This window comes from Rhinichthys klamathensis, unplaced genomic scaffold (assembly GCF_029890125.1).
Source record: "Rhinichthys klamathensis goyatoka isolate OS25496 unplaced genomic scaffold, OSU_Roscu_1.1 h1tg000020l_1, whole genome shotgun sequence".
Lineage (NCBI taxonomy): Eukaryota > Metazoa > Chordata > Actinopteri > Cypriniformes > Leuciscidae > Rhinichthys > Rhinichthys klamathensis.
In genome coordinates, this window is record NW_026606571.1 from 2,717,458 (window position 1) to 2,744,360 (window position 26,903).

The 26,903-nt window shown below is 45.6% G+C and overlaps 1 protein-coding gene across 13 annotated transcripts in view; it reads right to left on the bottom strand.

The window, feature by feature from the left end:
* camta1a (calmodulin binding transcription activator 1a) overlaps nucleotides 1–26,903 on the bottom strand; it is a 496,299-nt gene that overhangs the window by 260,323 nt on the left and 209,073 nt on the right. For all 13 annotated transcript variants that reach the window (XM_056239718.1, XM_056239719.1, XM_056239714.1 and 10 more), the window contains one exon: nucleotides 3,709–3,776. In XM_056239718.1, the coding sequence (XP_056095693.1) occupies nucleotides 3,709–3,776 (68 nt within the window). The remainder of the gene's footprint in view (nucleotides 1–3,708; nucleotides 3,777–26,903) is intronic.

Below are 26,903 nucleotides of genomic sequence, written 5' to 3' on the forward strand. Positions count from 1 at the left end.
CCTGCTGTCATCTCTCTCTCTATTTCTGCTACTGCTTCTCTTTCAAAAATATCCAAATGAAAACCACCACATGCTGATAAACAACAATATTCAAACCATCCTATTTCTCCATATGTACACTGTTGAAAATGACTGAACAGATCTCTATGAACCCTAAACTCAGCAAAACGTTTAAAAGACACCATTAAAGTGCTCAACAAGCAGTTTCTTACTTGTGTTCACAAGGATTGCTTTAGCATGGCCCCGTTTACACCCAGATAGATTCTACACCTACGTCTGGTTCTAAAAACATCTTTCTTCTTTGACAACCAATCAAAATAAGCCAAGCAATGAATAGTTTTCTCAAGGGATTACAGACCACCTGACATGGGGTGCTACAGTACTCGCTATTGTTGGTAGGCAGTGTTAGTATTGTTAAAGAAAATTAAAAAGAAAACAACAAAAAAAAAACATTTTTGTGAGAGGTAAATTATGAAACTTTTTTTGTTCAAAATTAACTAAATTTAAATAATGAATCAATGCATCATAAGACCTTCTTTCAAGACGTGTTTTTTAAGTGTTTATATTTTAGGTATTTTATTGAACAGATAAATTCCCATGTGTAGTTCTCTAACAGAGTTCATTGTAAAGCATTATCTATTGTGAAGGGTCATTTCATTATGGGTTGTTGTAGCGCTGTGCAGGAATTTATTTTGAAGGAAGTACCATGTCTATTGATGGATATATAGCTACAGTAACATCTTCAGCAGTCAGCTTGAGATCTTTCCATCTAAACTGGTTATATCTCTTAAGCATAGTAGTGAATCTTTCATGAGCAGTAGGATAATCTCTCTATCTCTTTTTAGTTATGACAAAAAACCATTTTTTTTAATGCTAGAGGGACAAAAGTTACATGGTGTACCTTAATTTGAAATAAAATGTAACTGGGGGGGAAAATAATACATTTTCATAAATCACTCCGAAACTACCTAGAATTAAATAAAAATGACTCTAAAGTAATACAACTAAAATGAAAACTAAATAAAAAAATAAAAAAACTCTTAACAAACAAAAACTATCAATGATACAGTTATTAATAAACAATAAAAATAATAAAAATAAACAATTAAATATGTAAAAATAATACAAAAAAACAATAACCCTTATTCCACTGCATACAGCACACACAAGAACTCCTCCCAACTTTGTTTTAACGAGTGATAATACACATTACTCAGCGCAGAGCTGCAATGAGTAAGTGCAGAGAGGTAGACTTTATTCATTGGCAATTTTTTTGTGTGTTGGAGATAAAAAGCCGACGGGGTGCTCTTCAGCTCATCTCTAGCAATTGCACAAGGAAATGTCTTATAATTGGCTTTTGCCTTATGTCCAGCCATTATCAATGTCCCTTACAGGCAAAGAGAAAAATTGGGTGGAAGTTGGAGTACTTAAAGTCCATTTGCACATGAATTAGGATTGTTAATATGGATGTGCAAAACTACATCTTTCAAAAACGAGTAGCTTGTTGGCTGACTAATTTTTCTTAAGGAGACCATGTATACTGTAATTAGGCTGGCCTCAATCGACCCAACTGTTATGGAATGTTTATATAAGATATGTTCTTGCCTTTTTAAAATCTGGACAGTTGGCACGCAGTCTTAAAAATGCAGTGGTCGTGGAACACTAAAAACAACAATGCAATTTGATGCAATGGTCCATACGTTGGCAATTTGATTGCCAATAAAAACAGTGCTTAAAGAGGATACATTTAAAACTTTGAGGGAAAACTGATAACAGCACATAAATTAAAACATCACCCAATTTAAAGAAAATTATTATAAATTAGTCAACCTCACAAATTCACTATAGTTGGTTGTGGGATGGAAGACAGAAATTGATATTTAGAGAGAGAGAGAGAGAGAGAGAGAGAGAGAGAGAGAGAGAGAGAGAGAGAGAGAGAGAGAGAGAGAGAGAGAGAGAGAGAGAGAGAGAGAGAGAGAGAGAGAGAGAGAGAGAGAGAGAGAGAGAGATGACACTGTGTTTCATACGCTATGAACGAGCGTGAAAGACGACAGGATCCCTCATCAGCTTTGCTTCTTTTTTTTCTGTGCCGATGGCGGCCAGCACTTCCTGTGCACAGAATGGAGCAAAGCAGTTTCCAGTGTCTGGCACTGAGGAGAAAGGACTCTGTGCTGTCTAATAGTATAAGATCGGCTCTCTCTAATTGGGAGAGAAGTGGGACTTCCTTCTGGAAGCAGGCGGGAGATGGAGAAAGCACTGTTCTGTTTCAACAAACTGGCTAGAACAGGAGACTGGAGGGCTTAACCTGAGGCTAGGAAAAACAGACTGAAGAAACACATGGACTTAAACCCTGGAATGTACACACAGATACATAATGTGCCCACACTATAAGCTTCTTAAAATATTACACCATAAGAGCATTGGAGGATAAATGAAATGTAGTTTTTCCATAAAATCTCCCCCACCTTCAAGTAACCTTCTGTCTCTTATCTCTTTTTAATGACTGGTTATATCTACTGTATGTGGGGAGTGAGTTTTAATCATGGGGACAGAAGCAACTCTTACATTGTGTCCTAACCAGGTGCAATAATTTCCATAGTGCAGTATTTTTTCTGTTCTCACTGAAAGTGAACTACTTCAAAAACACAATCAACTATATGTATTATGTACCATCCATGTGGAAAATATGGGCATATATATAAATACTATGGGCAGGGTTACATGGTCCAGCACTACAAAAATAAAAGCGACTGATAAAATGTGGCATATTACACATTTTGCAGTCATGGATACAGCTGGTTGACTTATATTATCAAGAATTTTAAAAAAAGAAGAAAAAATATTTGATTTATTTTGTAGAGTAAATGACAATTGAACATATTTGTTCACTTTAAGAGTTTCACTCAATTACTATAAGTATGCTTATTTATGAAGTAGTTTGCTAAATTAAAGTGACAGTACAAACTCATCTCCCAAATCCTGCTCGCCATGGCAACCTCTGTCCTGCCTAACTCTGAACCATTCGCATCAGCAGCATCATTGATACTGGATAAGTGGCACTCCATTACACCTCAAATCCACCACTGCTGGCCTAGCTTACAGCCAATCAAGTGCATAGACAGTCTATTTAAAAATACACAAATCCTACTCTTGTGGGGCCTGGGAACATGTAGATTCACCAGAGGTGCTTCAGATCCCAGGGTGAGCTATCAGCCATTAACCAAGATGACAGACTGATTCAGGTACATGCACGCATACACTCGCTAATAGACATGACATGCTCACTTTTTCCTCTTCAATGTCAGTCAACACCTACCATATACTTCTGCGCAGTTAGACACCTTCAGCTCACACATCCATTTATTATAGGACGTTTAATTTGCTGTTAGATATGAACACATTACCATCGCACCCACGGAAGAAATTAGAATAGAGCATCGAGCTAAGAGCTCTGCTAATAGGCTATTTGCAGTTATTAGTCCACATTAATAATCCATTACCTGCAAGGCTAACTCCTAAAAAAAGTAAACCTTTTGAAACTGCCATCAATGTCCACCAATATCAAACACCCAACTTTTAAGATAGCGGCAATCCTCAAGTGGGTCGTTGGGGGAATCTCCAGCTATGGCTTAATTTGAGCATCACAGTGATATAACCTGGAATTCTGGGGAAAGGGGTTTTTAATGGTTAGTTGATAAATACACTTACCTTGTTTTAGGGGATGTTGTCAACCATTCTTCATGCTTTTCAAATGTAATCAAGTATGCTGCAATTTCCTGTCAAACAGAGAAGGCAGAAAGACAGGTAGACGTTACAGAATATCAACAGCTTTTTAACATGTGTACATGAATAGACTGAAATGAATGGACTGTAAAGTGCATTTCCAGAATTAAACAGGCATTATGACAAAATAAGCTTTAAAAATGTGTCTAAAAACATAGCCATCACAGATAGGAGTTCAAAACAAACCAGTTTAAGACCGTATTGCACTCCCGCAAGATCGGGAACAGCGCCTTGAAAATTGCATTCAGCACATTTTGTGCACATATTTCCTCCCTCTTTGTCTGAAGCTCGCATTATACAACTATATGAAGATGTGAATGACATGAATACCTCTTTTACAGTAGTTGTTTTGATTGCTGTAACAAAAAAGAAATCGTTTCTTGGGATGCAAAAGAAGCATGACAGCAGATGATGTGATTTCTGGTACCGATGTTAACCCAGTCATCACTGTCACCCAACAAAAGAGACAAGTGGATGAGTGAAACGTACCCCATCATTCCTTCACAAAGCTAATCATGGGAAATGAAAGCAGACCAAGTACTGACAAGCAACCTCATGATTACCTGTGACAGCCAGCCATTCATTTCACGGAGTGAATAAATACGGAGGGACCCAAATTATGTTATCAAACAAGAGTCCAATTATTTTTTTTACTTCACGTGTTGTTCTGGGTAAATTAAGATGAAACAGAATAACTTTAAGAAAAGATTTGTAAAGACTTGCCACAACATTGCTGACAGAAACTTCAAGAGCATTTCTGCTGAAGTGCTGAGCAATAGTTTATTGAAACTTTACTATCTTTTATTTGAGTATGAGTTTCAGACTCATTGAATTTAATTCTACATGCAGATTCAATAGACTTATCACAGGAACATAACAGCATAAAAGTTATCCACTTTGATTTCATTACAAGTCATTTAATTTGTCATTTTTTCTGTTTTCAAATTCAAATGGTTTTTAATCTCATTGAAATCACTTAAAGGTCCCATTCTTCATGTTTTTTTTGAAGCTTTGATTGTGTTTACAGTGTGCAATATAACATGTTCATGTTTTGCGTGTAAAAAAACAGTATTTTTCACACAATTTACTTATCTGTATACCGCTGTTTTCACTGTCCAAAAAACGGCCCGATGACTTCCTTGTTCTATGAAGTCCCTCCTTCAGAAATACGTAACGAGTTCTGATTGTGCCAGCGGTTCCTGTGTTGTGATTCGACAGCAGCTTATGGCTCTGATGGCACGTTGCCCGGAAAGGTCACGCCTCTTACCATAAATTGGAGATGCATGCGCTGATTGTTATTGTAAAAATGTCAAACATATTATCTTATCAATTTGAGCCGGAATCAGACCCGGAGAACATATATGAAGAGAATCGGAGAATTGGTTAAATTGTAATGTTAAATGTTACAAACCGTTATAAAACCTTTTGTGGTATATGGTTCCCTTTCGAAGGGAACTCAACAATACGTCACAGCAATCATGTTGACCGGCGACAGCCCGTGCATCATCAGCTCGAATGATGAGCGCGCAACCTGGATGTATAAAAAGGGTGCCTTGAAACCGTGACAACATCTTTTCGTCTTCAGGGACTGTTTGTCTGTTTGAAAAATAAATCAACGTTCAAGATGAAGCGTACAGAGAAGCGGCGTAATACCTTCCGCAAGTGTGCTGACCCGTGTCCTAGATATTTGACACCGGAAGATTCACACGATCTGTGCGTGTTTTGCCTGGGGGAAGATCATGAGCGGGAAGCTCTCGAGGGAGCTTTCTGCGCGAACTGTGAGAGGTTTACGATCAAATCTCTCCGCTCTCGTCTGTCCCACTTCTCGAGGAAAGTGGGCGCGGCATCTGAACCCCGCGGTTCCGGTCCCGCTCGGGCTGAGGCTCAGCGGCGGTTGAGCTCGTGGGGTTCTCAGATGGAGCTGGCAGATCATCTGGAGAGGGGTGTTAACCTCTCGGATGATCTGCCAGCTGATGAGGGTGAGTTACAGGTCGATGTTGAGGAAGTTCTTTCTCTCTCTGATGGATCTGTAACTGGTTCTCTTCGGGCCGGGCAGGAGGTGGGTGTTGATGATGTCAGTTTGGTCGAGATCGAACCATCTCAGCCCTCCTGCCCAGTGTACGCTGAGCTGGTGGATGTTATGGGGCGCGCCACGGAAAGATTGCAGCTGCAGTGGAGGCGCGTCCGGGAGGAACCCGCTCGTGGTATCTTGGATGACCGGTTCCTCCCCACCCGTAAGCCACCAGCTCGGTTGAGCCTTCCATTTCTTCCCGATCTTCACTCTGAGATCGAGAAGGCATGGAAGAACCCGTTCTCCGCGCGTCTCTATCTACATCAGCGGGCTAGTTTCGCTGCTGTGGAGGGAGCCGCGGAGCACGGGTATGTGTCGATGCCGCCAGTGGACGAGACGTTGGCTAACTATCTCGCCTCTGGTCGGTCGTCTTCACTAGAAGCTCCGACCCTGCCATCCAAGTCGCTCAAGACAACTTCGCGCTTGAATGGCAGAGCGTACACGGCAGCAGGTCAGGCGGGTGCGGTTCTGCACACCCTCGCGGTCCTTCAGGCCTACCAAGCCGACCTGCTGCGGGACCTCGATCAGGGGGCCGGCCTGTCCCCTGACGCGGTCGCGGAGCTGCGCCGCACAACGGATTTGACTCTCCGGGCCACCAAGCAGTCTGCGGTTTCCATCGGTCGTGCGATGGCTGCTATGGTGGCCACGGAGAGGCATCTGTGGCTCAACCAGGCTGACATCGGGGAGAAAGAAAAAACTTTTCTCCTCGATTCGCCGGTTTCGCCTTCCGAGCTTTTCGGACCTTCTGTCAAGACAGTGGTCGATAAGTTCAGGGAGGCGAGGGCGCGCTCTGCGGCGTTTAAGAGCTGCATACCGCGGAGGTCCTCGGCCCAGCCCAGGCAGGCGGGAGGGCCTGGTCCGTCGTGGTCTGAGGATCACAGACGGACCCAGAAGGCCAGTGTCGCTTCCCGTGCACCCCCTCCTCCTAGCAGGGGGAGCAGGGTGCGCAGGAGGCGTAACTCCCGCGGGAGGCAGGATCTCAGGGAGGTGATCCAGAGTAAACGTTCTCGGACTGAACGTTAGACATCACCTCCCTGGATCTTGTCTCCTAACCACCATCGCTCCCAGGCTCCTCCTACATCAGGCCTGGGGCGGGGCCCATGATGAGTTCAAGAATTCTCTGATGGCCCGCTTCAGCTTGGTTGTTAGGAGTGCCTTGCCTTGGTTTGTTAAACAGTAGAACTCAGGTTTCTGAGTTCCTGAGTCCTGATGTGCTTCATTCCGCATGTTGCAGGTTTTATGTTGAGTGAAAATGTTTTTTCTGCACAAATAACATTTTTCTCTTCTTTTTCAGAACTCGTCTCCTGTACAGAGCCGGGGACATGTTTGGAAAAACAAACGAAGGTAATGTATTGTAAAGTGAGTTGAGCTCCCACATGTGGTGGTCGCTGGGTAACAGGCCTCACCAGGCCTTCCAGGCTATGAGCTTCCATGTGTCAGGTCACAGGCCTAATCCAGCCTTCCTGAATATGAGCTCCCACATACTGTGGTTATCAGGTTACAGGCCCCACCCGGCCTTCCTGATATGAGCTCCCACATACTGTGGTCGCCAGGTTACAGGCCTAACCGCCCTTCCTGGTTATGAGCTCCCACATACTGGGTTTCAGGTTACAGGCCTTACTAGGCCTTCCTGAATGTGAGCTCCCACACACGGTGGTCGCCAGGTTACAGGCCTCGCCAGGCCTTCCTGGTTATGAGCTCCCACATGCTGTGGTCGCCAGGTTACAGGCCTCACCGGCCTTCCTGGTTATGAGCTCCCAAACACTGGGTATCAGGTTATAGGCCTTACCAGCCTTACTGATAAGAGCTCCCACATATTGTGGTAGCCAGGTTACAGGCCTCACCGGCCTTCCTGATATGAGCTCCCACCTACTGTGGTCGCCAGGTTACAGGCCTTGCCAGGCCTTCTTGGTTATGAGCTCCCACAGGCTGGGTTTCAGGTTACAGGCCTTACTAGGCCTTCCTGAATATGAGCTCCCACATACTGTGGTCGTCAGGTTACAGGCCTCACCAGGTCTTCCTGGTTATGAGCTCCCACATACTGTGGTCGCCAGGTTACAGGCCTCACCGGCCTTCCTGATATGAGCTCCCACATACTGTGGTCGCCAGGTTACAGGCCTCACCGGCCTTCCTGATATGAGCTCTCACCTTCTGTGCTCGACAGGTTACAGGCCTCAACGGCCTTCCTGGTTATGAGCTCCCACCTACTGTGGTCGTCAGGTTACAGGCCTCACCGGCCTTCCTGGTTATGAGCTCCCGCATTCAGTGGTCACCAGGCTTCAGGCCTCCTTGGACTTCCTGGTTATGAGTTGTCACATGTCAGGTTTCAGGCCTCACCAGGCCTTCCTGAATGTAAACTCCCACTTACTGTGGTCGCTTGGGTGTGGTTGTGAGCTGTCACCTGCCAGGTTGTAGGCCTCATTAGGCCTTCCTGAATGTGAGCTCCCACACATTTTGACTATCAGGTTACAGGCCTCATCTGGCCTTCCTGATTATGTTAAAACCATACTTATGGTAAGTCACACGACGAAACGTCTTGTGTACTTTCTAAAATCCATTTTTATGGTAAGGGTCATGCGCTGTTTGCTTCGGTCCCTTCCTATGTGGTCCAGACCCAGGTCTTTCACCGCTGGTCCCACTCTAGTTGCGTCCTGTCGTCAAAGTTTGTTACGACAGATGCCTTTTCTGATCCAGGTCTTCCTGGATTCGGAATTACTAAGTACATGCACTTTTGTTTCATGTACTTTCTAAAATCCATTTTTATGGGAAGGGTCATGCGCTGTACGCTTCGGTCCCTTTCTATGTGGCCCAGACTCAAGTCTTTCACCTCGGGTCCCGCTCTAGATGCGTCCTGTCGTCAAAGTTTGCTACGACAGACGCTTTTTCTGATCCAGGTCTTCCTGGATTCGGAATTACTAAGTACATGCACTTTTGTTTCATGTACTTTCTAAAATCCATATTTATGGCCTTTCTGAAACTAGCCCCACATGGTGTGGTTATCAGGTTACAGGCCTTGTCAGGCCTTCCTGATATGAGCTCCCTCCTACTGTGGTTGTCAGGTTACAGGCCTCGCCGGCCTTCCTGGTTTTGAGCTCCCACATTCAGTGGTCACCAGGCTTCAGGCCTCCTTGGCCTTCCTGGTTATGAGTTGTCACATGTCAGGTTTCAGGCCTCACCAGGCCTGCCTGAATGTGAACTCCCACTCACTGTGGTCGCTAGGGTGTGGTTGTGAGCTTTCACATGTCAGGTTGCAGGCCTCATCAGGCCTTCCTGAATGTGAGCTCCCACACATTTTTGACTATCAGGTTATAGGCCTCATCTGGCCTTCCTGGTCATGTCAGAACCATACTTATGGTAAGTCACATGATGGAGCATCTTGTGTACTTTCTAAAATCCATTTTTATGGTAAGGGTCATGCGCTGTACGCTTCAGTCCCTTTCTATGTGGCCCAGACCCAAGTCTTTCACTTCGGGTCCCACTCTAGATACTTCCTGTCGTCGAAGTATGCTACGACAGACGCCTTTCTGGCTAACTTCTTAATTCTGATCCAGGCCTTTTCTGGACTCGGAATGGCTAAGTACATGCACTTTTGTTTCATGTACTTTCTAATGTAGCCCCCACGTGGTGTGGTTGTCAGGTTACAGGCCTCACCGGCCTTCCTGATATGAGCTCCCATATACTGGGTATCAGGTTACAGGCCTTACCAGCCTTCCTGATATGAGTTCCCACATACTGTGGTCGCCAGGTTAAAGGCCTCACCGGCCTTCCTGATGTGAGCTCTCAGGTACTGGAGCTCCCCACATAGGGGGTAATCAGGTCTTTGGCATCAGCAGACCTTCCTGGTTTTTGATCCCTCTCTTACTTCCTCAGTGTTCAGTACGAGCACTGGGTAGACCCATGGGTTGAGTGGACGACTTCCGTCTTTTCTTGAGGTTTAGTTACACTCTCCAGGTGGTCCCGTTTCTGTGATCCGGAACTGAATGGTTTCTGCCAGCTTTGCAGGCCTTCAGTTTTGAATGCCTTTTTCAAGGCAGTTTTCCAGAGGCTCTGTCTCGGACAGACAGGCTATGGCCAGACTGTGCATCTTAGTATAGATCACCAGGCCAGCCTGGTGGCATGTCAGGAGGCATGCTCTCCTGAATAGTGACTGGCTGGGAGTCCCTTGAGTCCCCTAGCCACACTCCCTAGAAGGGACCCCTTCTATTAGGAAGTTGTGGTCCTAAGCCTTTGAGCTGGCCCAGATATACCTCCCATGAACTTGTTCTGGCAGTTTCTCGGTTCATTAGCTTGGGCTATGACCGGTAGGGAGTGCTGTCACTGACAGCCCAACGTGACCTAGGGTGAGTGGTTTTTTGTATTACTGGTTCTGACAGTTGTCACTGCCATTGGGCATGCACTCCCCTCAGTATGGCGGCGTGGGTATTTCGTTCCCCATAACGTCGATGACGTATTGTTGAGTTCCCTTCGAAAGGGAACGTCTCAGGTTACGACTGTAACCTATGTTCCCTGAGAACAGGGAACGAGACAATACGTCTCCCTGCCATACCTCGGGGCCTGCCTGCAACAGTCCCTTCAGACGATAGGATGTTGTCACGGTTTCAAGGCACCCTTTTTATACATCCAGGTTGCGCGCTCATCATTCGAGCTGATGATGCACGGGCTGTCGCCGGTCAACATGATTGCTGTGAGTTGATATTTGATTTCAGACACCTGTCACGCCTGAGGCGTTCCCCATAACGTCGATGACGTATTGTCTCGTTCCCTGTTCTCAGGGAACATAGGTTACAGTCGTAACCTGAGACGTTTTGTCCGTCTGTCGAATTAACGATGCTGTTGATTAATTTTTTAAATAAGTCCATTGTTTATTCCTACCTTAGTTACACGTGTGCAAGAGTTTTGATTAGTAATATATGTTTTATAGGTGTACATGTGGTAACTGACAAAATGCCAACGGAGGTTGAAAACATCTGCTGCAAAGAAATAAAAAAAGTACTGTAACACCTCCTAATTAAATATTTTTTTTGTTGTGTATAGTTCTTTTAAAATTGTTTTCATCCAAACAACTTTATAAATACACTTTATTTTTACCATGAATATAGCCTTAAAAGCTGCCATGTTGTGTAAAAGAAATCGTTGCCATGCATTACAATAATTTATTTAAACTAGGGCTGTCAGTTAAACGCGTTATTAACGGCGTTAACGCAAACCCATTTTAACGCAATTCATTTTTTTATCGCGCGATTAACAGTCTTTTTGGCCTAGCAAACTTTGTAGTTTTTTTCACATGCTTTTGCAACCGGACGTGGCATGCGCGGGAGGACGTTTTGTTGCTTCGTCGACCAAAGCGCAAGAGCAGCGGCGCGCACACCGCGGTCAAAATTCAAAATAGTTCAACTTCTGCCGTTGTGACGATGTACATATTTACATATTTAGTTCATATCCGGCCAAATAGTAGGTTAACGTTACGTTTTGAGTGGATGACGAGCGCGAGACGCCGAAATGGATGCCAATAAGATTCTGAATTGAAAGTTTACTTTTAAAAAGTTGCCAAATGATCCCATTGACAAGACCAAAGTGATCTGTGTGTTTTGTCGTTGTGAACTGAGCTATCATCATCGCAGCACGTCCAGTCTGAAATACCACTTGATGATGGCCAAGCACACACACACAGCTGATGCGAATTCTCCGCCACATCGTCAGTATCAGGACCTCGTCAGTATTTCTTTCACCCTTTTATTGATGGACAGTGTTACATTGTGTGAGAGATTATTTGCTCCAAGTGAAAATGTTTTAGTGTGAAATTGAACACAGTATTGTCAATGTTGTTTTCAATAAAAAAAACATTTGCACAAAGCAAGCCGATCCACTTTTCCATGTTGATAAGAGCATTAAAATTAGAAAAAATAATGGGACAAAAAGAAATCAAGAGACATTTAGAATAGATAAAAATGTGCGATTAATTGCGATTAATCGCGAGTTAACTATGACATTAATGCGATTAAATATTTTAATCGTTTGACAGCACTAATTTAAACTGATTGAGATTGAGGAAGCTGTCCTCGGCAAAATGTGCGGCACATAGTTTTAATTGTGGATTATATTTTTCGGGAACCGAGTTAAACATAAATTGTAACCATTGATCTCTAAGCACAGCGTCCCTGGGAAGGCCAAAAAAAGGTGAATTGACTCCGGCATGAAAATAGCAGCGTCTCGACGACATGGCGACAAACACACTCTACAAACAAAACTCTTCCTCTTCTCCGTGGGAGCGCAACAAGACCACGCCCCCTTTTTTGTGTATTCCTGTGGGCGGAGATTAGTCAAAAAACTGTTCTAGTTACGTCATTAAAAAAGGAAGTAGAGGGATGTAGTCCAAACCGGCCGTTCGCTGTAGGCTTTAAAAGGGGACTTCTGTTAAATAAAATATCTCGCTAGGCATTGAACTTTGAGCTTTATAATTTTACAGGTATTATTTATGCTCTAACAGCAACATTACACACTAACTAAAGTTTGAAAAATGGAATCGCGAAGAACGGGACCTTTAAATAGTGGTTCACAAAATATCAAAAACAAAAAAACTGTCAATCAATAAGCTTACTTTCTAGAACATTACACCAAGCAATCTACATAATGTAAATCCATCACACTACAATCAATTTCAATATTCTTCTTGCATCTGAGGTTGACAAGGTTTTATTTACTAACTTAATTAAACACTGTAAGTCTATCAATAATAGCCCAAATTCTACTCAACGATGGTATTCAGATGTCCTTAGGAAGTGTAATATATATTTATAGTCAGTAACTCTACAGTGTAATTCTGTCACAGTTGGCAGTATGGCCATCCCTCGAGGAACCAGGGTGCCAAGACTGGCATTGCCCACAAAGAGAACGCTAGAGCTGGCGATAGCCTGCAGGTGCTGTCTGAGAGATAGCGCCATTCTGATTAACGTTCTACCCTCCTGTCATCAGGGCCAGAGGGAAAGAGAGAAGGACGAGAGGAAGAGGCTGTGGAATATGACCATGGAGAAGAGTAAGACAACCACTCCATAAAGAAAAAAACACTCTTGCCTGGCTTAACAAACCGAAAATGCTACAGATGAGCTACACAATTTTTAGTTTGTATATGCTGTAAAGGTTTGCAGTAACTATACTTGCACTTAACTCATTTTGCAAATGAAAAGAAAGAAAACTTAATCTTATTAAACACTCAATTAAAACAGTAATCCTCAATAAAATAAGTCCATCTTTGGTGCATGGTGCTAATTTACTGCGGTGCTCATGAGTAATGTTTGTTTTACAAGCCATAGAGATAGCTGGGGGCGAAACTCCTTCATTGACCTTGAGGCCCATTTGAGATTCTTTTTTATCGTTTTCCCATTAAAAGTCAACATGCCGACCTCAGAGCTGGGGGGATGAGCCGAGAGGCCCGGTCCAGTAAATAAAAGGCAAACGTCGACATCCCCCCAACCACTCCCCGAACAGATGTCGAGGATTATTTCAAACCCCCGATCAGCCGTAAAGGTGCAATAACCTTACGGCAAAAAAGCAAACAAAAACAAGCAAAGAGCCATTAAACAGCTGCGAGAGACAAAGTTTGTGTGGTTTTATAAGCGGCTAGTTCTCGTTTGAGTTGATTTGGTGCAGTTGTCAAGATAGTGCATCGAAGTCTGGCCAGCAGCTGTCAATCAGCTACTGACCTCATGGCCAGCCTTACAAGTGCTCTTTAAATATTGGTTCAATGACATATAAGAGTGTCCACAATAAAGAGAAGAATAGATCTTTAAAAATGTTCTGTTTGTATTCCTGTTGATTTCAATATGGTTTTAAAAAACTTTTATACCACTTTTCAAATTTTGCTTACATTTTGAATACATGTAATGTGCTGATCGTAATTTAGTAATCAAACTCTATAGAGGTGGCATTGCATGAGTAAATAAAAAAAAAATCGCATCATTGAACCACTTACCACACCAGCAAATAACATTTATAAACCAAGAACAATGTGCCACAGAGCTGGCTGAACATGTGCCCGACATCTCTGTACCGTATTCTAGCATTACTAGAAAGGAGAAGAGGACCTTGACATTGGAGAGTCTGTAAAATCCATGTATCAGGAGCTTACATCAGAAAAGCTGATTACGGAGAACCGTGTCTACCCGCACCTGTTTAAAATGCTCTTAATATGCTAAATGGTGTCACCTCTACAAGGAGAACTAGCTCACATGAAACACAGCCACCTTTTTTCCCCATCTCCTCTCCTGTTTCTGTCTCCATCTGAAGCCAACGTGTAAACGAGAACCTCTGAGACACATCTCTGATTCAATTTTGAAAACGCCTTCCTGATAGGATACCGGACAGTCAACAACGGCCTCAATTTTCACTCAAACTGTCACCGCCGACAGCTAAAGCAAGAGGGTCTTCTGTGAACATAAGAAGACGTCTGGCAATTGAAAATAAAATATGACATGCATATTTCCCTTACTTTGTTTCTGGTGTGCAAAATTGACACAATAACAACATAATGCAAGCAAACACAATTTTGCCCAATCCTCTCTCCTTTTTAAATCACGAGGAGACAGAGAAGCAGCTCTGATAAATGCAATTCCCATCACATTTCTCTTGCGCACAAGACGCTGCTTGTATTGGCAGACATTTGATGAGGTGTTTGTTGCAGCGGTAGTATCTGTGTCCCTGGCTGACCCACGGCGTGCACGTTTGTCGTCTCTACCCTTTGACGCTTGGATTGATGTGGGTAAGATCAAAATTCACAGTCAGAATTGACAGGGCTGATCACTTAAAACAACGATAGACATTCCATTAAAAGCAGAGATAGGCATCTCTCTGATATTATTCCAGCACCCATCAGACACTTGTCTCTAAATACCATCCACAACGTATCTCCATGTTCCCATGAGCCATTGAGCATTTGAGACTAAAAAGCTCATAGACACTCAGGGGAACGAACTCCTCCATTTGAATACTAATATTCCATTAAGTCTAACATGACACTTTGAGGCTGTTTAAATTAAAGGTCTCTATGTCTCTGAGTTTGAAACAAAAAAGTGACTTGATCAAATGGATTCATCATTCACAGCGTGAGTTTTCATGGGGTTGTGCATATGTCAACCTCATTCTTTCAACCCACACTTTTTTCCACAAGCACTTCCAGACTTCATTGTACTTCTCTGAAAAGACTCCTATACAAAAACACACTTTCAAGCTTTCTGCCATGTTCTACTCTGTTAAAAAAAACACACAAATAAGTCCCAGATATAGTGGAGTAAGTAAATGGGTTACAGAGGGCCTTTAAAGTATAAGATAAATGTTCTTGAGAAACAGATGCGAGCACACAGGATATTTGCTTACTTTATATAGAACTGTATGAAATGATGACCCATTCATTAGATTGAATAGTGAATAAAGTGAAGAATAACGTACAGTGGGGTCGAAACTTCTGAGACCATTGAAAATCTGGGATTCAGAATGAAATTAAATGCTGCATAAAATGATAATTATGTTAAACACAAACTAGTGGAGTTCATGCAGCTGAAGTGCTGCTGTTGTAAAAGCATAAGAGGGAAAATCAAAATACTAAGAAAATCTGAAATTCAATTAAACTTTTTAAAATTTGCTTTAAACATTGAATTAAATCAGAAAACAAATTGGGCAGATTGGGCAAACTGTAGTCTTCTAATGATTACAAATTACATGGCAAAAATTGTAGTTAGTAACGTAATCTCTACTAGGCCTACTCATTTTAGGTAATGTATTCGGACTACTTGTTGATTACTTTTAGATTAGATTCAAATAGAGTTATTGTATATATATATATATATATATATATATATAAATAATAAATAAGAGAGAGAAAGAAAATAGAAAATATTCTTTGTTATCACCTTCACGAAATGCATTTAGCATTACGATATGCCAGGGTTTCCCAAACTGGAGGTAATGAACGAACTGCTGGGGGATTATGAGTTGATGAAAAGCTAATGATTAATCAGGGTATATACAGAAATTCTTAAAATGAATTTAATACCTTTTAATACCTTTTTTAATACCTTCGCAATATTTTTTAATACCAGCACGACTTCAAGGTGCAACTGTAGTGGCGTAAAGAGAAAAGTAAAGTAATGAAATATCTTCGAAAACTTGCATTTCCCCATAATGTCCAGGGTTTTTCCTTGGTCAAAATTGGTCTTTGGTGGTGGCCGACAGACACTGTTATCCTTTCTTGCCCTCTTTTTTTTTTTTTTTTTTAAAGCTTTGATTTTACCACTTGATTTCATAGCTTTGTAACATAAAATCCTTCTTTGCTGGACCTGATAATTGTTATGGTACATAATATCAATATCAAAAAGTAGAATAAAAACAAAGCATAAAAAAGTTTATTTGAACTAAGTCTAATTTTCTACCATATAGCCTACTGTAAAATTGAATAGAATTAGCTGCCAGATAAAATTATTATAATTTTTTTATTAAATTAAAAAATAAATTGCTGCTAGATAGCAACTTGCTTTGCACTCTTTTTTCTGGTTTCACCTCACTCCAGTCTAAACTAAATTATTTTTATTTATTTTTGGCAATATTTCTACACATTATAATATAAATAACCTGAAAATACTACGTAGTTCCCTTTCGAGGGAACTCTCGATGCGTCACTTGACGCTTTGGGAACGCCCCCAGCGTGCATGCGTCTGAGCATCAATGTCAACTAGTCCAATGGAAAGAATGAGCGTCACGGGCGGGTGACGTCATGACCAGGAAGGGATAAAGGCTCACCCGGTGAAACGCGGCATTAGCTTCTGTGTCTCAGCAAGCGATCTGTGTCATTTTGTCTCTGTCTATTTACTGTTGTCTGTTGCGGAAAAGGATGGAAACTAAACAAGTGTACAAACAGTGTGCTTCTCCCTGCCCGCGTTATTTAACGGGTGGGGACACACACGAGCTTTGTGTCGTTTGTTTGGGAGTGGAGCATGCGGTCTCAGCCTTCGAGGGGGCTGAGTGCCAGCATTGTGAGATGTTACCGCTTCGCATGCTCCGCTCTCGCCTGTCACTCTTTGATAAAGAGAGTGGGCAGGCTCGCGATCCGCAGGGATCAGGACCCGCGTCTGCTGAGGCAGCGCGGAGATTGCATTCCTGGGGATCGCAAAAGGAACTTTCGGAGGGGTTGGAGACGGGTCCGAGGGCTCTTTCTCCTTCCTTACCCGAGAGATCCAACGCTCTCCCCCCGGTGTCGGAAGCACGCTCTGCGGTTTCTTCCGCCCGGGGAGAGAGCCCTCCATTACTTTATTGCTCTTCCTCCGAGGAGGTTGATGCGATGAGTTTGGAGAGTGAAAGCACACACATGGGGGAAAGAGATTCACAATTTATTTCCCCAGCATATGATGAGCTGGTGGATGTTATGTCGCGGGCTGTAGAGAAATTAAATATTGAATGGCCATCTGAGAAGAAGGGCGCTCGTCCTAAAAGCAAATTAGATGAGCGCTTTTTATCTTCCACCACATTATCTCCACCACGAGGGCTTCCATTTTTTCCCGATTTGCACAATGAAATATCTAAATCGTGGAATAAACCTTACTCATCACGTCTTTTCAGCCCTCAAGTTAACACTTATTCGAGAATAAGAGGGCTGAAAGAGTATGGTTATGAGGCGATGCCCCAGGCGGAAGAGAATTTAGCCAGTTATCTTTCCCCTGGTCCCGCATCGTCTCTGAAAGCCTCGGCTTTGCCCACTAGACCGCTCAAAGCCACTTCGGTGTTAGTGGGCAAAGCTTATACGGCAGCAGGTCAAGCTGGAGCATGTCTGCATACTATGGCAGTGCTCCAGGCTTATCAAGCTGACCTGCTGGGGGATCTGGATAGTAGTGAGGGAGTCAGTCATGACGATATTCGTGAACTTCGTCGGGCTACCGATCTTTCTCTCAGGGCTACTAAGGAGACCGCCAGAGCAATTGGGCGGTCTATGGCAGCCTTGGTAGCTACTGAGAGACATTTATGGTTAAATCTGTCTGAAATTAAAGAAAAAGATCGAGCTTTTTTATTAGATGCTCCGCTTGAACCTTCTGGTCTCTTCGGCGACGCAGTCCACGCGGTCGTCGAGAGATTTCAGGAGTCAAAGAAACAAGCTGACGTTTTTAAAAAGTTTATCCCTCGCCGGGTCCAGCCCCCTGGGGCTGCTGGGCGTGAGCAGCCCCAGCCGTCGAGCTCATCATATCGTGTGCATCAGAAAGAGAGTGTTGCGTCTCGTGCACCTCCACGTAGAGACTGGAGACGGACGCAACCCTCTCAACCGAAGTCTTCTAAGTCGAAGCCGGATCTGAGGACCGTTCTTCAGGCGAAGAAGACTTCGGTTCAAAAAAAAAAAAGGTCCTGATGTTCATGCATCAGGCCTGTGAGGACAGCCCCGACCGAAGTGGAGCGGTGTACACCTCATTATACGGTGCCCGTTCCATTTCGGGGTCCTCACGAGACCGTTCTGCCAACCCTGCCACCCTCGGTGCTTCAGGGCGCAGCGGTCTCCAGCGAGTCGCTGATGCTATGCTGCGGCACAGCATCGGTTTCGCGCCCTCTGAGGGGGGCCTTAGAGCGGCCAGTTCAGGTAGTTCCTGCCATTATGTTTCAGGCTCCGGAATTAGCCGTAGCTCGAGAGGCTGGTTCCCTTAGTAAATTTTCTGGCAGCGTGGAAGCTTCTGCCGAATATTTCTCGTTGGGTCCTGCAGATTGTAGAGAAAGGATACAGAATCCAGTTTGGTTCTCGTCCTCCTCGTTACAACGGGGTGCTGCCCACAGTGGTGCATCCCGAGCAGGCTCTGGTAATGGAGCAAGAGGTAAAGGCCCTGTTAGCAAAGGAAGCTATAGAACAGGTGTACTCACCCGACAGAGAGTCGGGTTTTTACAGCCGTTATTTCATTGTTCCAAAAAAGGATGGAGGGTTGCGTCCCATTTTAGATCTTCGTCTGTTAAATCGTTCAGTACAGAAACTCAAGTTCAAGATGCTGACACTCAAGCAGATCGTGACTCAAATCAGATCCGAGGACTGGTTTGTCACGATAGATCTGAAGGACGCTTACTTCCATGTCTCCATCCTCCCTCAGCACAGGAAGTTCCTAAGGTTTTCTTTCGGGGGCAAAGAATACCAATATCGGGTTCTTCCTTTCGGTCTAGCTTTATCACCCCGCACGTTCACGAAATGCGTGGATGCAGCTCTAGCCCCTCTCAGGCTTCAGGGCATACGTATTCTGAACTACATCGACGACTGGCTGATTCTAGCGGAATCAGAGCAGTTGGCGGTTCGGCACCGAGGTGTCGTTCTCGCTCATATGCAGATGTTGGGGTTGAGGCTCAATGCCAAGAAAAGTGTGCTTTCTCCAGTACAGAGAACCACTTTCCTTGGTGTGGTATGGGATTCAGTGACGATGCGGGCCACTCTATCGCCCGTTCGTGTAGCTGCTATCCTGACAGCCACCAAAGAGCTAAAGCTAGGCCAGTCACGCACTGTAAAACAGTTCGAGAGACTGTTGGGTCTTTTGGCGGCAGCGTCCAACGTGATTCCTTTTGGCCTGCTGTACATGAGACCTTTGCAGTGGTGGCTCAGGACCAGAGGGTTCTCCCCGAGGGGAAACCCACTTCGTATGATCAAGATCACGCGGCGATGCCTTCGTGCCTTGGTTATATGGAGAAAACACTGGTTCTTAACCCAGGGTCCGGTGTTGGGAGCTCTCTGCCATCGAGTTACGATCTCGACAGATGCTTCCCTCACCGGCTGGGGAGCGGTAATGGAAGGCCGCTCGGTTCAGGGTCGGTGGAGGAGTCATCATCTTTCTTGGCACATAAATTGCCTGGAGATGATGGCCGTCTTCAATGCGTTGAAGCAATTCCTCCCAGACCTGAGGGGCCATCATGTGCTCGTCCGTACAGACAACACATCGGTGGTCTCTTATCTGAACCGTCAGGGGGGTCTGCGGTCGCGTCCGCTTTGCAAGCTGGCGCACCAGATCCTCCTGTGGTCTCTGGGGAAGGTACTCTCCCTTAGGGCAGTGTATATTCCTGGGGACCAGAATATTGGGGCAGACATCCTGTCGAGGCAGGAGCTGAGGCCAGGGGACTGGAGACTCCACCCCGAGGCGGTGGAGAAAATTTGGGAGTTTTACGGCCAAGCAGAGGTGGATCTGTTTGCGTCTCAGCATACGACGCACTGTCCACTTTGGTTCTCCCTTACTCACCCAGCCCCCCTGGGGCTGGATGCTATGGTGCAGACGTGGCCGAGGCTACGTCTGTACGCATTTCCCCCTGTTGCTCTGCTCCCAGGAGTTCTGGAACGAGTCCGCCAGTACGGAATAAGCCTACTGCTAGTAGCACCACGCTGGCCGAGTCGGATCTGGTTTGCGGACCTGATCCATCTCTTAGACGGTCCTCCCTTGGAGATCCCGATCAGGAGAGACCTTCTGTCTCAGGCCGGGGGCACAATATTTCACCCTCGACCAGAAATTTGGAACCTGTGGGTTTGGCCTCTGAGGGGGCCCAACTCATAGAGAGTGGTCTCTCAGCTGAGGCTGCTGAGACCATTCTAAGCTCCAGAGCTCCAGCTACTAGGAAACTATATGCGCTTAAATGGAGAGTTTTTTCTGTATGGTGTCACCGACATCAGTGGGATCCAGTTAACTGTTCTGTGAACACAGTACTCGAGTTCCTGCAGGAGCGCTTTACGTCAGGTCTATGTCCTTCCACGCTCAAGGTCTACGTGGCGGCCATTGCGGCTTACCACGCCCTGGTGGGGGGTACATCGTTGGGTCGAGACCCCCTGATTACACGTTTCCTTCGTGGCACTTTGAGGCTAAGGCCTGCAACTCGCACTAGGGTGCCAGCTTGGGATCTTGCTTTAGTACTAGAAGGCCTGTCTAGGGCTCCATTCGAGCCCTTAGATTCGGTTTCAGAGAAGTTTCTTACCTTTAAGACTATCTTTCTGCTAGCTATTTCGTCCCTTAAGAGAGTTGGAGACCTTCAGGCCCTTTCGGTTTCCCCCACTTGCCTGGAGTTTGCACCGGGGATGGTCAAGGCATTCTTATATCCAAAACAGGGATACGTCCCTAAGGTGCCGACCTTGACTCCGAGGCCTATTGTGCTGCAGGCTTTCTGTCCTCCTCCTTTTACATCTGCGGACCAGGAAAGGCTGAACCTCTTGTGTCCAGTGCGAGCACTGGATACTTATGTTCATCGGACATCGTCAATGAGGAAGTCCGACCAGTTATTTATTTGCTTTGGATCACCTAAGAAGGGTCTTCCTGCTTCTAAACAGACGGTTAGTAAGTGGATAGTTGAGGCTATTTCACTTGCATACGAGTACTCTGACCTGCCGTGTCCTTTGGCGGTCAGAGCTCATTCTACGAGGGGTATGGCGGCCTCTAAAGCCTTACTATTTGGAGTTTCTCTTCAAGACGTTTGTGATGCGGCAGGCTGGTCCTCACCGCTCACATTCGTTAGGTTTTACAGCTTAGACCTGGATGCTGCCCCAGGTTCTCAGGTGCTTAGTGCTTAGTTTCAACAGACTGACACTCAGGTACTTGGAATTCTGGCGTTTTGGGTATTCTCGTTCCCAAAGCGTCAAGTGACGCATCGAGAGTTCCCTCGAAAGGGAACGTCTCAGGTTACGACTGTAACCGTAGTTCCCTGAGAAAGGGAACGAGACGATGCGTCACCCTGCCATACTTCCTGCTTCCCTGTGATCGGCTTGCTTCGACTTTTTGAAGCTAATGCCGCGTTTCACCGGGTGAGCCTTTATCCCTTCCTGGTCATGACGTCACCCGCCCGTGACGCTCATTCTTTCCATTGGACTAGTTGACATTGATGCTCAGACGCATGCATGCTGGGGGCGTTCCCAAAGCGTCAAGTGACGCATCGTCTCGTTCCCTTTCTCAGGGAACTACGGTTACAGTCGTAACCTGAGACGTTTACAACATACATGAATTGTTTGTTCATGTTACTTCACAGTGCATTAACTAATGTTAACAAATACAACTTTTGATTTCAATAATGTAGGCTAGTAAATGGTAAAATTAACATTAAGAAAGATTAATTAATGCTGTAGACATGCAGTTTATTAATAGTTCATGTTAACTAATGTAGTTAACTAGATTTTAATAAATGGAACCATATTGTGTTACCGATTCAGAAGTCCCGTGAGGACAGATCAGTTGTTTTAATCATTCATTAAAGTGACGCGTCATTGGCAGACGCGTACGCATTGTGTGGTTATCCCATCAGTTAGGACATCGCACAAAATGTGTGTCAACAAATAGGTTTTTTTAGGATAGATTTTTTTACGTTTATTGAAAGTGTGGTTATGTCATCTGAATGTGGAGAATGCTTTTCAGAGAAGATAAGGCAACGTTTTTTTAACACAATTCACACACAGCGGGAAATAAATTTCCAATTGCACCATGTGAAACTTCTGTCTTCCGACCTTTTACCATCGTGTTAATTGATTTTTATTAACATGAGCGAGGGAGAGAGAGCAAGAGTGAATTGAGTGCGCGCGCGCAGCTGGGGCTCTCTCTCTGTTCCTTCTTTCAGTTAACATGCACCCTGTCACAAGCGCAGCAGTCAGTCATCTACATCAGGCTACTCACCGATCAAATATGTCTTTGGCGGCCGACTGATGACTGAAATAGAAGCGAACTCACGAACAGGTTGGGCAGCAAGCCAGCCGGGTACCCAGTTTTTTTCAGCGCGCGAACAAACGAACACCACGTCACATGATATCGCTCAGGTCCTACTCGCAACATAAATAAATCCACGCGAATTTTATAACAAAGTCCTGCACTTAACACAAATTGAAACTCATAGGCCTAGTTGGATGGGGGTTCGAAAATGTAATACCTTGTCAGATGACGTTTATTACTTTTTAATACTTTTTAATGCCCTTAATTTTGGCTAATTTCATTTACTACCTTTTAATGCTTTTTACAACCCCGCGCCGCGGACACCCTGTTTAAAACATCAAATGTAAAATTAATATTAATTAATTAATTGAAAATAAAAACAATCAAAATTAAACAATTAAACACAAAAAATAATAATGTTTTATTTATCTATGTCAATGTGACAATTATCCGACATCAGAGAATGTGAACATGCAAATGTGTTGTAAAATTACTGAAAAATTAACTTAAAAATCTCAGGGGTCTCTAAGTAAATATTTTAGGCCAAAAGGGGTTTGTCTGACAAAAAAAGTTTGGGAATCCCTGCATTACGTGAACAAACAATAATAAACATGAAAACGTCTCGGTTGCGTATGTAACCCTAGTTCCCTGATAGGGAACGAGACGCTCCGTCAAACGCTGCGGGAACGCCCCTGCGTTGTGCGTCATGAAGCACGTATGGAATCAGCCCAATGGAGAGATGAAACGTCATAGGCGGGTGACGTCATCGACCAGGAAACTATAAAGCACCCCAAAAACACAAGCGCATTAGCTTCTGATAGGCTTGAAGGAAGCGCTAACGGGAGTGCCGGGAGTATGGCGGAGCGACGCAGCGTCTCGTTCCCTATCAGGGAACTAGGGTTACATACGTAACCGAGACGTTCCCTTTCAAGGGAACTTCGAGCTGCGTCAAACGCTGCGGGAACGCGAATACCCACGTCGCCATAGGACCAAATGACCGTCATGTGAGACTAGCGCACAGAGGACGAGAGCACCTGTGCCCCAGGGGTAGAGCTTAAGTCTAGGTCATAGAACTTAATAAAAGTATGCGGTGAAGACCATCCAGCCGCATCACAAACATCACTCAGGGAAACCCCCGACAAAAGAGCTTTAGAAGCAGCCATTCTCCTGGTAGAGTGAGCTCGGACAACCAAAGGTGAAGGCTGGCCAGCCGACTCATAAGCAAGTGAGATAGCCTCAACCACCCACTTGCTCATTCTCTGTTTAGACGCAGGACACCCTTTCCTGGGTGGCCCGAAACATACAAAAAGTTGTTCTGATTTCCTCCACAGGGCAGCTCTGTGGACATAAGCGTCTAATGCCCTAACAGGGCAGAGTGAATTAAGTTTCTCCTGGTCCGATGACATAAATGGAGGAGGACAGAAAGCCTGCAGAACCGTAGGTCTAACAATATTAGTAGGAACCTTAGGAACGTAACCTGGTCTAGGATGCAGAAAAGCTTTAACCATGCCAGGTGCAAATTCCAGGCACGAGGGTGAAACCGACAGAGCCTGCAAATCTCCGATTCTTTTTAGTGAAGAGATAGCAAGCAAAAAGATAGTCTTAAAAGTGAGAAACTTCTCGGGAACTTCTTCGATAGGTTCAAAAGGAGCTAGGGAAAGACCTTCTAATACAATGGCCAGATCCCAAGTCGGCACCCTCGTACGAACTGCTGGCCTCAGCCTCAAAGTGCCACGGAGGAAACGAGTTATAAGCGGGTGTCTCCCAAGAGAAACTCCACTGAAAGGGACGTGGTAAGCAGCTAGTGCCGCCACATACACCTTTAGTGTGGAGGGGGATAACCCTGTGGAGAAGCGCTCCTGCAGGAATTCCAGCACTGCACCCACTGGGCAGTTAACTGGGTCCTGCAGGTGTTCTCCACACCAAGAAGTGAAAAGTTTCCACTTCAAGGCATAAAGCTTCCTCGTGGATGGAGCTCTGGAGTTAAGAATGGTCTCAACAACCTCGGTTGAGAGACCGGAGTCTATGAGCTGGGCCCCCTCAGAGGCCAAGCCCACAGTTTCCACAATTCTGGGCGGGGGTGAAGTATCGTGCCCCCCGCCTGGGAGAGTAGATCCCTCCTGACCGGGAGCTCCAAAGGAGAACCGTCCAGGAGAGAAATCAGGTCCGCAAACCATACTCGGGCCGGCCAGAACGGGGCTACTAGTAGTAGACTGACCCCGTCCCGGCGGACCCTCTCCAGAACTCCTGGTAACAGAGCAATCGGGGGAAAGGCGTACAGACGTGACCTCGGCCACGGCTGCACCATAGCATCCAACCCCAGGGGGGCTGGAAGAGTGATGGAGAACCACCGATGACAATGAGTGGTCTCCTTGGAAGCGAATAGGTCCACCTCGGCGCGACCGAAACTCAACCAAAGGAGCTCCACCACCTCGGGGTGGAGTCTCCATTCCCCTGGCCTCGGCCCCTGCCTCGACAGGGAGTCTGCTACCACATTCAAATACCCAGGGAGATACATTGCTCTCAGAGATAGTAGCTTCCCTTGGGACCACAGGAGGATCTGACGGGCCAACTTGTAAAGCCGGCGAGACCGCAGGCCCCCCTGATGATTTATATAAGAGACCACCGACGTGTTGTCTGATTGAACTAACACATGATGGCCTCTCAGGTCTGTTAGGAAGTGTTTCAGAGCCTGAAACACAGCCAACATCTCTAGACAATTTATGTGCCACGAAAGATGATGATCCTGCCACAGACCTTGGGCTGGGCGACCACTCATGACCGCCCCCCACCCTGTGAGGGAAGCATCCGTCGTTAGCGTTATGCGACGACAAAGAGCCCCCAGCACAGGACCTTTGGATAGGAACCAAGTTTCTCTCCACATGACCAGAGCACGAAGGCAGCGCCGCGTGACTTTGAACGTGCGGAGCGGATTTCCCCTCGGGGAGAATCCCTTGGTCCTGAGCCACCACTGTAGCGGTCTCATGTACAACAGGCCGCAAGGTATAACGTTGGACGCTGCTGCCATCAGACCCAACAGTCTCTGAAACTGCTTGACAGTGAGTAGCTGGCCTAGCTTCACTTGTTTCACAGCTGAGAGAATCGAAGCGATGCGGGTCGGAGAGAGTCGCGCCCGCATCGATACCGAATCCCAAACGACACCCAGAAAAGTGGTCTTCTGGGAAGGAGATAATACACTTTTCTTTGCGTTCAGCCTCAACCCCAACTTTCTGATATGAGCGAGGACGACATCTCGATGCCGAACCGCCATCTGCTCGGTCTGAGCTAAAATCAACCAATCGTCGATGTAATTGAGAATCCGAATGCCCTGAAGCCTCAGAGGCACTAGTGCTGCATCCATGCATTTCGTGAAAGTGCGGGGAGATAAAGCTAGGCCAAACGGAAGAACCCTGTACTGGTACGCCTCGCCCCCGAAGGCGAACCTCAGGAACTTCCTGTGTTGTGGAAGGATGGACACATGGAAGTATGCGTCCTTCAGATCTATCGTGACAAACCAGTCCTCGGACCTGATTTGAGACACGATCTGCTTGATAGTGAGCATCTTGAATTTTAGCTTCCCTACCGAGCGATTCAATATGCGCAGGTCTAAAATTGGACGCAACCCCCCATCCTTCTTTGGAACGATGAAATATCGGCTGTAATAACCTGACTCCAAACTGGGAGGAGGAACCCATTCTATAGCCTCTTTTTGAAGGAGCGTTTTCACCTCTTGTTCCAATACCAGAGCCTGCTCGGGGCCCACCACTGTGTGCAGAACCCCTCTGAATTTTGGTGGACGACACCTGAACTGGATAGCATAACCCTTTTCTACTGTCTGCAGGACCCAATGAGATATTTTTGGAAGGCTTTTCCACTCTGCCAGAAATTCTACTAAGGGTACCAGCCTCTCGAGACTGGCCTCTGGTGTAACTTGAGCAGCAGACGCAGCGCCCTGTAACGGCGCACCGGCAGGGAACAACTGGTCTGACCGCTCTGAGACCCTCCTCAGAGGGAGCGAGCGTCCCTCGGGAAAGCGCTCGCTGGGATCGTCTGTGCCCCGGCATAAAGGCGGGGTTGGCAGAACGAGCCCCTGAGGGCACCGAGGAGGAATGGGCACCGTAAAAAGAGGTGAACACCTTTCCGCCTCGGTGGGGACCACCCTCAGCATCCTGAACGGCTTGGCGTCAGGACTTCTTCTTAGCCGAAGCCTTCTTAGCCAATATAACTGTCCTCAGATCAGTTCTACTGGGAGAAGGCTTCGGCTGAGAGTGTCGCGGCTGAGCCCACTGTCCAGCAGGGGGAGCACGAGACGCGACACTCTGCCTCTGCTGCGCTCTATGTGATGAGCTCGTAGACGGCCGGGGCTGCTCCCGCCCAGCAGC